This window comes from Manduca sexta, chromosome 28, assembly GCF_014839805.1.
Source record: "Manduca sexta isolate Smith_Timp_Sample1 chromosome 28, JHU_Msex_v1.0, whole genome shotgun sequence".
Lineage (NCBI taxonomy): Eukaryota > Metazoa > Arthropoda > Insecta > Lepidoptera > Sphingidae > Manduca > Manduca sexta.
In genome coordinates this window covers 12,950,729-12,964,892 of record NC_051142.1, presented here as the reverse complement: position 1 = coordinate 12,964,892, position 14,164 = coordinate 12,950,729, and the positions used below count along the sequence as shown (strand labels likewise).

The window sequence follows — 14,164 nt, the reverse complement described above, 5'->3', positions numbered from 1 at the left end:
AACAACTAAGGGTTCAAATCCCAAGGGCACACACCTCTGACTTTTCTAAAAAACATGTGTGTATTCTTTGTGAATTTATCGTTCGCTTTAACGGTGAAGGAAAACATCGTGAGGAAACCTGCACATCTGAGAAGTTCTCTATAGGAATTTCGAAGGTGTGTGAAGTCTACCAATCCGCACTAGGCCAGCGTGGTGGACTAAGGCCTAAACCCTCTCAGTAGTAGAGGAGGCCCGTGCTCAACAGTGGGCAAGTATATAATACAGGGCTGATATTATTATTATAACAACTAAGATTAGCATGTCCCTCACCTGACGATAAGCATCACAACTCCAACTTTGAATAACGCAAGCAATTTATTAAATGAAAAAGATATAACACAGCACTCTTCATGCAACTCATCACTCACTCATCAATGTTTACTATTATGTACTTAATAAGTATTCCGGCTATAAGTTCCGTCCTGGAGGCAGTTGATCAGCTGATATATAGATTAGCAATAGATTAAGAAGGAGATAAAGCCGTCTTACATGATTTAAGCAAGCAAGCTATTTCAATTTTATCTTTTAAAACTTGAAAACAACGTGATAGATTTTGGCCCAAAAATTACATTTTGATACCTGGTTAAAAATTTACCGACTTCCGTCCAAACAATAAAATAATTTTCATCGGAAGTTTTGCAAATTTTTGAGAAAATAAGGGTGAATGGGAATTTGGTTTAATTGTCAAGTTCCAATACTCTTAGTTGTTGGAGCGGCGTGGCTATGTGGTGGAGTCTTGCGGGAAGGTGCATGTGAAGGGCAAGGGCATCATGGAGACGTGGTGTGTAGTGGACCGACCCGAGGCAGCACAAGCATTGGCTGCAGCTGCCGCGCCTCAACCGCGGTCGCTCGCCTCCATCGTCTACACCATGCTGCAAGTGCGCAAGCGCATCAACACACACCCACTTGACGCGGCCTCGCAACGTAAGCTCAAACACCAATTTTATAGCAAAATTATAACAAAGAGCCGAAGTAACAAAATGATAAATCACGAATGCCACCCATAAACACCTACCATGCTTATCTCTGCACCTCCTTAAGGTTGGCTGGTAGAGAATGCCTATGGCATTAAGTCCGCCTGTATAATAAACACTCATAGGAAAAGCTGAAATAACCAAAGATGCCCATCTTAAAGAAAAACAATAAATATTAGGAAAAGAGTATGTTTTTCGCAGCTCTTAGGCAAACACACTGAAGAACAAAACAAAATAACAAAGGAACCAAATGTCATCAAATCTTTTTCTATGCATAACAAATATGCTTATCATAATCACATATAATAATAATCATATTGTATACAGAGAGACATAAATTTTAGCCTCATACAGCCTACGCTCTGTGGTAAAATTAACAAAACCGCAGTAACAATATTGGTGTACTTATGTACTACTTACATCTATGGAACACACACTTTTAAGACTGCCTCGTTGTCGTCTAAATTAATCATAACTTTATTGTACCTATTTAACCAGTGATTATAATATATAGTATATAAGGATGTTTGTATTCGTGCAGCTCGTCGTGGTGGCAGTATGAGGACGGACCGCGCTAGGACAGCGCCGAGCGGTTCGCAACGACACCGACTGCGACGCACGCACACCAGGCTAGAAGAGCACACGTACGTACCACTCAACACGCATGACCTATACAATGCGAGTGACGGAGGTGCCATACTTTGGTATAACAGTATATCGCTGAATGAGGGGATGTGTGATAAATTCGATTAAGCATCTTCGTCGTGATATCATCTTACTGCACTGATGCCACGTTTTCGTGGGATTGTAGTCTTCGTCGTAGGGACTGAATGTAATATAAAATAGTTTGCGTCGGACTCTTGCTATGTACATAAAATCGTATCCATACTCATTGCAGGTATCCTGTCATGTATAACACGATATCTGTAACAGCGTCCATAACATATAGTTTTGTAAGCCTCCTTCACGATAACTAGCAAACAAATGTCTTCTTAACTTAAACTTTTTCACCGATACACATGATATGTAACTAAATTGAAACTACGTGTTGTTTAGTGATATGTTAGAGCTGGACGTGCTGGGGCGGCCGCACGCGAGCAGTCTGGTGGTGCGGCGCGAAACGCCACGCGTGTGCGCGGCAGTGGCGGCGGCGGGCTCGGTGTCGGCGCCGCACACGCCCACGGGCACCCACGCGTCGCCGCTGGGCCTGCGCGCTTTGCGCAACGCTCACGCACTTGCCACCTCGCCCACCGATCCCACACGCGTCGAATCTTCCTCCATGATGAGTAAACTTGGTACGTTTGTTACAGCTTTTATTATAATATCTACGAATTCAGAAAAAAATATCAATTACATTAATAAACCTAAAGCAATTAAGTATTTTCTTTTATAAATTAAAGGGCAATTAAGGAACATGTTTGCTTGGTGGTAAATAATTACTTACACCCACAAGTACCATCATGTCCAGTGTAGTAATTTTTTCAAATAAAAAATGATATAACATTGGCAATTACACACATTTTCAGGAGCAAGGTTGAAAGCAAATAGTTTTACGTCACGCACGCGACCTCGGGACAGATCACCGAAAATCCGCGAGCAGACCAATGAAGGTTCCGGCACTTCCATTGCTAATGGAACTCCAGGGTCATTCCGCAACCGATCTGGCACTACCGCCTCCTTCTTCAGGAGTCGGAGCAAAGACAAACGGAGCAGAGACCAGCTGAACACTGACAGCATGGAAAACGGGGATGCAGTCACTACCAAAATGTAGATAGAGTCACTGCTGTGAGTGAGGCAACCCGGACGGTAGCCCAAGACATAAGTAATTGGGCCACAAGGGGAACACTCGAAACCCTTAACACTCTATTGGCTAGGGAATGTAATTAAAAGAATACACATACATAGAAATTATATGAAGGAACGGATATGAAATACTTTTGAGACTTTATTTTTGTCTCTAGGTAAGTAAAATATGGACAAATAAAAACGTATGTCAATGGAACTTTATAAATTTGTGCCATATTGAGGGGATTTTTAGAAGTAACATTTTACAGTTTTTCGAAGTTAGGTAATTATTAATTTCATTATTTTATAGTGAAATGTTTTTGTAGATTTCAAAAAATCCTTGTGTACCTACATTATATTATGTAAATCGTATGTATTGGTCACGTAATTAGATATTTTATTTACTATAAGACACCTAATTAATACTAACTATTTTAAACAATCTATATATTCTATATATTATGATGATATAATATATATACAGCACAAATTATGTACATAGTACTTAAACAAGTGTAAAAAATACTTATGTTTTTTTACAAGAGTATTCAGTGTTGTAAAGTATGGATATATTTTTCAAATAGATAATAATGTTTTACATAATATTTTCTAAAAATGTTATGCGAAGTTCATAAACGGAGAGTAGGGATGTATTATGTATTTATCAAGTAAACCGATGCATTATATTTTGACACATATGTCAAACCAACACAAGACATGGCCCATGGAAGACAACATTTTAGTAAAGATCTACTATATAGATTATTAAGAATTAAGTAGAAAAATATGTAAATACTGTATAATATTGTGTTTATGTTAGATTAATAATTTTCAAAGAGAACTAATGCCCGATGCTTACTGGTGCGGCGGTCCGGCGGTATACAAATGGATCCTTTAGCATACTTTCCCGCAGACTCATCGGTAGCAATTTCTATTCAACAGTGACTGGAGTATATACGTGACATCCCTTAATGTACCAGGGTATTTTACAACCACATTCATAATCATTATAGTTTTAACTAAAATATTATATAATGGACTACCTTAATTACTAATCATCATAAGCCGTCATACCCTAAACATCTCACCAATGGGTGCAGGTCGTAAAGATCCAACAAGTTCATTAAAATCATATTAAGATTTATATTTTTTACATTTAATTATATCAATATAATTTTTTCAATATTTTTGGCCGAGTTGATGATACGGGCGGAGTGACAGCTATTATTTTTAGTCATTAAAGCGTGAGAGGCGTATAGGAACAGGCAAAAAGATTTGAAAACTACAATTATGACAGTAATTACCTGTTACTTTGACCTCTGTTTAATCGTTTGATTCTAGTAATGTTAATGTCAAGTTAAACATGTAAATTGTGGATAGATAGAACCAGAAAATATATCCCATATCCCTTATAATGCCCAAAAACCTTGTAAGGGATTGGATGATGCAACATAGAATGTCTAATAGTCACCTATAATTGTACCTTCGTACGCGCCGATTAACGGTGGGATCTAATAAATGCTATCTTCGTGTATGTCCTACTATTGGTAATAATAAATGAATAGAAATAACTCATCTGGGAACACAAGAAAGAAACTATTCTGATTAGACCGTTTTCCCTATGGATCCGGCAGTAGCGGTTAAAATCGTTTATAGGTATCAGCAGCCAAGCTACAATAAGTACGCACATATTTTTTTAATTTAATAAAGAATTTACAAAACGGTTCAAAGATAATTTTAAGCTCTGAGTAAAACCAGAATTAAGTCTGATTCTATAATATTATATTCCCCAAATCGTGTAACTGTTGCTACCAACCTTAAAAAAACTAACACCGGATATTGAGAAGGGGAAGAGGGTTTGTTGCTTTGCTTTTAAGTAGGTGTACCAAACAAGTTAAGCCGGACCATTCTGTGGCCGAAGCTGTGCAGTAAAGTGCGTTACTACTTACAATTAACATACGTAAGTTTGCAGCTGTGAAGTTTTTATAAGTTGTAAACACTTCTTAATTGATTTTTCATCATTTTATCTCAATGGAAAATCGGTATAAGAAGGCAGTCCCGCACATTATAACTGCTATCTAATCTGTCTCTTATCCCCATTGTATAAAGTAGATAAGTCTTCCGCATATATGTGCCGCGTAAAACCAAAGATGTTGATCTCAAAGAGCATTTTGATCTACTTTTAGATGTAAGTAACTTATTTGTACTATCAGCGGTACCAAGATCTGACGAGTGGCTTTTGCGCCTGCCGAATCTCTTATGCCAAAGAATGACGATGCCATGCATAATCGCTGGCATTGTGTAGCGAAATCGGACACGGTATTAAATACCAAATATCGCTTTACTAATGCTTGTTGCATTCATAGCGGCGTAAAAAAGATACGAAATATATCTTCTGACCAAATAATTAGGGTGAAAATAAAAATGTTCACACACCGAGTATTTTTAAAGAGATTTAGCAAGCACAACGGCTATATATGAATTGATGTATCTCAGTGTTACCAAAGCCAAAATAATGTAAGTGTAATTAGTATATCAGGTGTTGCCAGGTGAAATAAAAGATTAGTATTTGTGTATAATGTATTTTATTTCAAAATACTTTCGTGTCCTTAATAAATAAAAGTATGTTTATAGCTTTGGAATATACTTCACCTTGCGACTAATTGCTCACACGTCGTTCTTCCATATACAATGCTGTGATGCGATAAAAGCGTTCCTACAATAAATATATTGTTCGCTTGAGTGCTATCGCATATTATTAATAAGAGATCGGACATGTGTGTTGTAATGAACAAAACATATATATGTACATTTTACACAGCAAAAGTTTCCGAGTATGTTGTATTACATACAAAACACACACATCCGATTTCTTAGCTACACTACTGTGATGGTGTGTCTGGTTATATCCTTCAGCAATGACTTATAAACGCTCTGAGCGAAGCATTAGCATTTATCAATGTTTATATAAAAATATTATGTCCGTCAGTCGGTTAAAAAATTAAATCTACCGTCATTAAATTTTTATTACTTACGCCTTGAATTCGCTAGACAACATTTGACACGCGACTTGTATATTTAATCGGCAATACATTTTATAGCCGTGTAAAATATGATCAATATATTGTGTCGCATTTGTTGCGCGGAGAATGCACGTTCAACAATCATGAGAGAATTTAAAAAGTTAAAATACTTGGTTACAAACATACGTACATTATCACATATCGCAAATAAATACAACAGTTATAAGGCCCTTGTATAAAAAATATACTATAATTAACATCATATTCATTCATTCATTACATGATGGCATTAAAATTGTAAAAATTAAATGAAACGCTAATTAAGATATGTTAAATGAAAAATAGAAAAAGGGTCTTAGGACACAATCCAGTTGCGTAATTGGTAGTCGACTTGAATATCCCGACATCCGATACGTATGAACATCAAGTAAACTACGCGGGCACAAGTCCCTTAAGAAGAGACGTGCGTTTTAATTATATAGATGTGTAAACCAATCTAGCACGCTGGCGCCACCTTGAGAGTATTTTTAGGCGTTAATAATCAACGTAATTATTGGAAAGGTACAAAACAAAGTACAATTTAAAATATATATATATTTCTGATTATTTCATCAGGTACTAAAAATATCATATCACGAGTTTGATTTCTATCAATATAAATATTATTGCTCATTTTGACAGTCACAGCGATTGTCGCTGCCTCTAACTCTTGACTTATCATACAGTTGAGTTCGAAATCACAAATAAATAGGGGCAAGAAACATTTCCTTGTTTTACAAATAAGTATAATCGAACGCAACTAATTTGTCACCTCGGCAATCTTTGGAATAACCCGATACTTTACTTCGGATTACAATGCATTCGGAGGAGTTCTATCAACCCGGCTCCTCAAATATCGAATATAAAATACTATAGTAAATACAAAAATTATAGATACTTAATATAAAATAGGATCTATAAAACCGTTGAACCAATTATGCTCAGTTTTTATGATTTTTGAGATACAACAATTACCGAGGACCCAACTAATTTGCGAGACTATCTTTTTACAAATTGAATTCAAATATTTCCTATGGCACCCGATATGTTCACTTCGACCGTCCATTTCAATATTCAGTTACACTTGACCCATATGATTTACATATCAAAATACGCCCAGACACCATAATGACCTTACTTGCGAATATAGAACTCTCGAGGTACTTTTGTCCCTCTGTTCCTTAAATCGAATATATTTACAGTCTATATTATTATATAGACCGGAAACATGTAAGACTATGAAGTTAGTACTATATGAGTACAAAAAACGTGTTGGAGCTTTTAAACAATTCTGTATGCAATGGTATGCATACTTTCTTGACAACTCATGTTCATAGGAGACGGTGACATATCATTGATTCGTCTGATTTCGAATGCAATAAACACAAAATCAAAACACATCTGATCATTGAAATGTACGGAGCACATTTACGAGCAATTCAACTAATTAAACTTAACGTTATTGTGTTCTGAGTGTAGCATCGCCGTCTGGAGCACTTCTGTCCATCTGTGGAAGGGAAAGTATTATCGAATTACATGTTATACACATACCTTATACTTACATATTAGAGCACGTGGTTTCGAAAATTCCATGGACGCAATTTGGAACCGTGAATAAAAAATATCAAACGACAATTTCAATTACTAAAAGATTCCACTCACAAACTTCGAAGCAATTGACAAAAAAAAATTGTAAGCATCTCAACAAAGTGTATTCTGATTGGTTAATTTGCGGGATCGATCTAAAGATAGCGATTGGAATCGTTATTTTCACATACATAGTTTTACATGTGCATATTTCTTGATCCCTTGTACGGGCTAACTCGTACCCAATAAGTGCGTTGCGGCGTCAGCGCTTTACGCCACGCCAATGCTTTTATTACACCTACACGATCAGTGCGCAAAGCAATCAGACTGCGCTAGGTCGTGCGTGCTCATATCCTATCAATATATCATAATACCATTAAGCAAATTAACAATATATGAATTTTCTCGTATCCTGGACTATCATTTCCAATCAACACTATCAACCAAGGATGTATGGGTACCGTAATAGCCCGTACATCCCTATTAATATATTGCATGGGTCTCATATTAGCGACAAGTTAACTTACCTGTTGTAAGTGAAATGACTATCCGCTCTGAAGAAGTACACGTGGTTCTTGAATTGTAGCTTGAACACGAAGTCCTTGTCGATGCCGTCACCCGACTCCGGCGGCCCTACCGAGTATCTGCAAAAGTTAAATAAACATAGACCATAACACATAGCTTTCCAACAGAATATGTAAAACTCAGAAAAAAAAATCGATATTTACTAAATCTATAAATGTAATGACAATAGCTTCGCCCCCTAAGACATAGAACCAGAGAAAGACAAAGAACACCTCTACCTTCCTCTGAAGAGAAAGAGGCTTTGATGTTATCTGTGTGTATTTACCCGAGCAGTGGTAGCGACGCGAGCGGCGTTTCGTCCTGCCACACCTTGTAGAAGTAGAGCGTGAACATAGCGAACACCACCCACAGCTTCTGCCATCCCGGCGACTTCTTGAACTTACGCAGTAAGTAGCCCGATAGTTGCGTCTGTTAAATGGCATACACAGATGTCGTTTAATTGGAACTGCATTACATTTGTCATATTTTAATTACTGCTATCGGCACAGATTAAAGCAGTCCGACATCACACTGATTGTAGACGTGCATAAGATTTTTAATAGCCATCTGGTTCAACATTGCATGCACTGTCTTTCTAAGCCCGCTGTTCGAATGAGAAGACTTACGAAGGGTGTGGTTAGCTCATTAGGAGAGGGAGTCACCGTCACCGTGTTCGGTCACAGTGATCGGGCATGCGCATTACCAGAGACTAGGGGGACGTACCCGCATGGCGAGGTGCAGCTGGTCGCGGCCGAGCGCGGTGGCGCGGTGCCAGCACACGGCGGCCAGCGCGCCGCCGCTCGACCCGCCAGAACCGCCAGAACCGCTCGCGCACTCCGCTGCCGCACAACACAGATAATAAACATACCACACAACAAGGGTTTTAGAGTAATAATCTTTACATCAATTACTGAAAAACAACTTATTAGTATATCTTATCATCATCATTGATCACAGCATCTTGGTAAATGATAGTTGCGATAGTCTCAGAAAATATAACTGACTGACTAACTGACTATTATAAAACGACAAACAACACGCGAATGAAGACGTTATTAATCTATGATTGGCTCATTTCTTCATAGTATACCTAGTTGTCTCGATAATAAATATGCTCCCATAAAATAAATACTTAACCTGTCAATTACTTCGTTTCGACTTTTTAAAAATACATAATGTGGTCGAGGCTCTATTATAGTTTTTGAACGAACTTGACAATTAATAACGACGCCCATGTATGTTCCACATGTCATCGGACTCCATACCTTTTATAAATATGAATACTTACTAGTCTGTTGGTCGTGCGGAGTCAGTTCTGTATCAACGTCGGTGTATCTGTCGTGCGCGTTGTCTATAGCTTGCCGGAGCGCTTCGTACCAACCGCGGAATTCTTGCTCATTGCTCGCGTTTAATAGGAGAGTCGTATCATCGCCTGCGAAGAATATGGTACCTTATTATTTTATAGGTCTTAAATGAGTTATAACGAATCTATCAGGGTCATCTATCGATATATCAAATTTCGAGACGGTAATTCTGTCATGCTTACAGCCGGCGGTAGCAACAAGCTGGCTATATTCAGGTACTGACCCGTGATGGTGAAGGAGTGCGACAGGTCGCCGCGCTGTAGCTGCAGGCCGTGCAGCGCGAGCGCGGCGTGCGCGCGGAACCGGCTGCCGTCGCTCTTGGACGCCACCACCAGCACGTCGTTGAACTGTAATACGCAAGCTGACTGTAATTTAAGGAAACTTTTCATGCAGTCCCTAATGTTATTTCTATATCACGTGCTAAGGGGAAGAGAGCATTCACTTTTCTTTCCAGTCATATTTGAACTTTGACACGATACGGTGATTCTACTTAGTACGACAAAACAAATATTAAAATGATAATAATATAATACCCACCAGAAACAGCATCCTTTGTTGTAATCCTACTGTGGAATGTTTGTACACGCAGCCGAGTCGTATAAACTCTCGCTCCGGCACCAGTAGCTTGTCGTAACCTGTCGTATTAAGTTTATTAAAAATGTTTTATAATAATTATAAAAAAATTACATTAATTATCTCCCGCTGAACACTATTAGGTAAAATTTAAAACGCTATTAGGCCATTGCTAATTTTAACTGATTTCTGATACACAGAAAACGTAATATGCAATTTGACATTGGTTAATTAGGCAGCATGTTATGTGAATTCTCGGATCAGTGACATATTTTAATGAATTAAGCTTCAAAATAGTACGCTTGCTTGGTAACAGTTAATTGGTGAAAACGAGGACGGCGCCCTATAAGCACATATACGCGCGATTGTATTATACTGCCTTGTTAAGTATATAGCGATTAGAATTTTATGATTAAATATTAAAACAATATTTAAAAGTGTAGTGTAGTTTGTAATATGGAGTACCTGCTATGTCCCGCTGTAGTTGACACAACGCTGCGAGGTTCTCTGCGTGTAGCAACTGCAGCGCGGCGCCGCGTGCGCTCGACCGCGCTACCTCAAGCGCACGCGCCGACGACTCGCTACGGCAGTGCTCGTGCAGTTCTGTAAGACAGAATGAATAATCACTTATTGAGTCATTATACATACAAGAATTTAACTAATTGAAAAATATTGAGTAAACATATACGAATTGATTAATTGTAATTTTATTTAATAGACTTAAAAAGAAAGGGAAAATATTCTCATCGAAGTGTATGTATTTTCTGTAATTATTGACTTTAATCTGTTAAACAACGTTTTTAGTTGTGTCAGATATAGTGCGTAATGCGAACCGTTAGCGAGCGTGTGCAGATGCAGCGCGCGGTGCAGCGGGCGCAGCAGCAAGCAGGCGAGCGGTAGCGGCGCCGCGCCCTCGAACCATGTAGCCGCGCGCGCCGCCTCCCCGCCGCGCCGACGCGCACTCTCCGACGCGCCCACCAGTGCGCCCGCTCCCGCTACGTATTGTGCCTGCGCCTGCGCATACAAACACCATCCATTGTTAACATGCGACGCAATTGTCTCGTGTCTAACAGATTCTTTTCAACTGATCAAAACTTACCTCAGCTATACTCGATAAATAGTCGTGTAATATATCAGATATTTTTTTGTACTCTGGTTCTTCAGATTCTGAAAGTAAAAATATTTTTAATTTAACAACCCACCTACTACATGTTGATTTACCAAATTTATAAACATGGTGAAAACTATTGCACTATTAAGGACAACCAATAGAACATTGACACCTTTAACTTAATTCTTTACGATTATGAATAGCTTCATGTTACAATATAAAACATAAAGACATTTATACAGTTCTCTAAACAAGAGTTTTTGTTTTAAATATAAAATTTCGGAAAAACCCTTTTGTAGTACATATCGGTAAGATGTATGCAGTATAGTTAGTGGTTTATCTTGTACCGTCGCTCCGTGCGGGCGAGGCGGGCGAGGCGGGCGAGGCGGGCGAGGCGTGCGCGAGCGTGCGCTCGAGGCGCGCGAGGAAGGCGCCGGCGGGCAGCGCGAGCGGCTCCAGCGCCAGGCACGCGCGCGCCAGCCCCGCCGCCGAGCCGCGCGCCGCCAGCGACGACACGCGCCGCGACCACGTCTGCACACACAACTCTATCGATCACCGCCCAACATCTCCGCGCCGCTAAGAGGCTCACTTACGGCAACTTTATCATATCTTAGACGCAAACTTTTTATCAAAAACCTCACAAAGGACTTACGAAAAGTGTGAAAAATCTTTAAACATAAACGTATCTTATGCTATTTGTAACCAAAGTAACTGCCGGGAGCGCGCAATAAATTATTTAATGAATATAAAAAAAAAAACAGGTTCATTCGAGATTATCGTAAGATAACTAGGATTAATTAGCTTATTCCTTTTTTTTAAGTGAAACACAACTAAAATTTTAAAACGCTTTTTACTAAGCACTAACCACAGTAACAAGTTCAAGGTCCCTTTTGTATGTGCGCTCAGTCATTAGCAGCTCCTTGGCTATGTAGTAGGTGATGTCGGTGTTGCGCTTCCGTGTATGCTCGCCCGTCGTCTCTCGCAGCGTGCCCAGCACATTCGATGATATACTGCAATTAAATACACATCTTCAAAGCTGTATCAGTTACAGAGCGTATTTTAATAATTACATCACACAGTTTTTTTTTTAATTCATATTACAATGATGGTTATATTCTTGTATCTTGTACAAGAAGCTTGTTTTAAACCCACAATTTAGTGTTTGAACCTGCCTCTTACCTATTATTATTCCGCCTGGACAGAGTATCACCTGCGTCGCTCTCGCCGCCACTCAAGACATCCAAGTTATTTGATGACTCCGAAACGATGTTAACTGTAGCAAAACCAGAACTTTAAATACTTTAAACTATATAGAAGAATATAGTAACTTGACTATAACTTACTTAGGGAAACTGATATTTTTTTAACTTAATTTCAACAAATTAAGCGACTGCCTATAGCTGTTATCGTCAAAATGTTCCCGATCTCTATAATAATGTAAAGACTTGACGCGCGCATATGGACTTTGAAACGTCAGTGACATATAACTGCAGAATATTCTATCAATTTTCCGTTACTTACAATGACTAAATATAAAGAGGACAGGCCTCAAAAATTAGCTATATGAATAAGTTATATTTATGTCAGGGAAATCGACGCAGAATTGTCAATATATATGTCTATCTCTTTTACTCAAAGCTTATTTGGAACGCAACAAAAAAGACAAAAATAATTGCTTTCTTCGCATATGGGACTATTTCGTTTACTTCAACACACTGGGACCGCCTTGCGGCAGAAACGCCATTTGTTGCAGGCGAGTCAGCAAGTACATGTAGTGTCAGACGATGTAAACAAATCTTCATAAATATTGAATTTAAAGTAATATAATCATATTCTCAATTGTTCAGTGTGTTTATTAGTGTATTTGTTAAGTTTCGAAAATGACTCAGTGTTGTGTGAATGGATGCAAATCGAATTCACGCAAGAAAGACCCCGAAATATCTTTTCATAGGTTAGTAACTGTTTTTACCGAAAATTAGCAAATATCTTTGTATATTTACTTTTTGGATTTGTTTTTATCAATTAAAATGATATGTGGATCTGGTTTGTTAAGCTTTGGACCGTTTTAGGCGTGATTTATACACATTAAAATCATTATGTTTGTTTACACACGAGCTTAGGGATGGGTGGGTGGATTTGTTTAGAAATTATTGATATCGATATTTTAACAGACGCCCGTTTATCAGTTACGGTTTTTGTCTTTGAAAGAATGTTAGAGCACACATCAATATTGTATTATCCAGAACGACAAACTAAGTGAAATTAGAATATTTTTTAAGATAACCAAAAAATTTAAAAACAAAGGCAAAATGAATTGAGAATATTGAGCGACGTGATTGGAATCCTACACCAAATACATATTTGTTTACATTTTGAGAAGATATGCATAAACCACACGTTTAATTAACGCGAGTAAAGATAACTGTTTTCCAACAATATTCCCGATAAGTAAAATAGTAATGATTATTATACTTCACCTAATAGTAATATTACTTTAATATATTGCTATGAATAAAATTAGAATTGTTACATAAAAGAATAGATAAACATAAAAGAAACAACATAAAGATGAAATGTAAGATATATTTTTACAATTGGCGGTCTTATGTTTCGAGCAACCTTGCATGCACGGAAATAGATACATAATCATATTGTTATTGCAAATAATTATTATGATTGATTATCTTAACCACCATCTTTACGCTCATTGATTTTAGTTTGCTGAAACATGGTTATGTTTCTCGATCAAAGAGCATAATAATAAAATAAAATAAAACCAACCAAATAATTGCTGACTACGCTATCTTATTCCATTTATCATGTACTAGCTTTTGCCCGCGGCTCCGCCCGCGTTATAAAGTTTTTCAGGCTAAAGTTTTCCGTTATAAAAGTAATAGTTTCCCGGGAGCCTATGTTCTTCCCAGGGTCTCAAACTGTCTCCATACCAAATTTCATCTTAATATGTTGGGTAGTTTTTGAGTTTAACACGTTCAGGCAGACAGATGCAGCGGGGACTTTGTTTTATAATATATTTTTTAGAACTTTTTAAGAGGAACGATCCCGTCATACATCATTGTTGCATAACTTTAACCGTTTACGCAGCGC

The 14,164-nt window shown here is 38.0% G+C and overlaps 2 protein-coding genes across 5 annotated transcripts in view; one reads left to right on the top strand and one right to left on the bottom strand.

Moving 5' to 3' along the window:
* LOC115448811 (adenylyl cyclase 78C) overlaps positions 1 to 5,374 on the top strand; it is a 64,533-nt gene extending 59,159 nt beyond the window's left edge. Inside the window, exons 27-30 of the mRNA XM_030176372.2 lie at positions 744 to 963; positions 1,555 to 1,657; positions 2,070 to 2,308; positions 2,540 to 5,374. Coding sequence (XP_030032232.1) covers positions 744 to 963; positions 1,555 to 1,657; positions 2,070 to 2,308; positions 2,540 to 2,784 — 807 coding nt within the window. The 3' untranslated portion in view covers positions 2,785 to 5,374. The remainder of the gene's footprint in view (positions 1 to 743; positions 964 to 1,554; positions 1,658 to 2,069; positions 2,309 to 2,539) is intronic.
* LOC115448812 (FERM, ARHGEF and pleckstrin domain-containing protein 1) overlaps positions 5,367 to 14,164 on the bottom strand; it is a 64,737-nt gene continuing 55,939 nt past the window's right edge. For all 4 annotated transcript variants that reach the window (XM_037444789.1, XM_037444792.1, XM_037444791.1 and 1 more), the window contains 13 exons: positions 12,239 to 12,332; positions 11,925 to 12,069; positions 11,407 to 11,590; positions 11,048 to 11,115; positions 10,782 to 10,962; positions 10,414 to 10,551; positions 9,913 to 10,010; positions 9,599 to 9,722; positions 9,300 to 9,443; positions 8,735 to 8,850; positions 8,298 to 8,440; positions 7,975 to 8,091; positions 5,367 to 7,367 (listed from right to left, as the gene is read on the bottom strand). In XM_037444789.1, the coding sequence (XP_037300686.1) occupies positions 7,304 to 7,367; positions 7,975 to 8,091; positions 8,298 to 8,440; positions 8,735 to 8,850; positions 9,300 to 9,443; positions 9,599 to 9,722; positions 9,913 to 10,010; positions 10,414 to 10,551; positions 10,782 to 10,962; positions 11,048 to 11,115; positions 11,407 to 11,590; positions 11,925 to 12,069; positions 12,239 to 12,332 (1,616 nt within the window). In that variant the 3' untranslated portion in view covers positions 5,367 to 7,303. The remainder of the gene's footprint in view (positions 7,368 to 7,974; positions 8,092 to 8,297; positions 8,441 to 8,734; positions 8,851 to 9,299; positions 9,444 to 9,598; positions 9,723 to 9,912; positions 10,011 to 10,413; positions 10,552 to 10,781; positions 10,963 to 11,047; positions 11,116 to 11,406; positions 11,591 to 11,924; positions 12,070 to 12,238; positions 12,333 to 14,164) is intronic.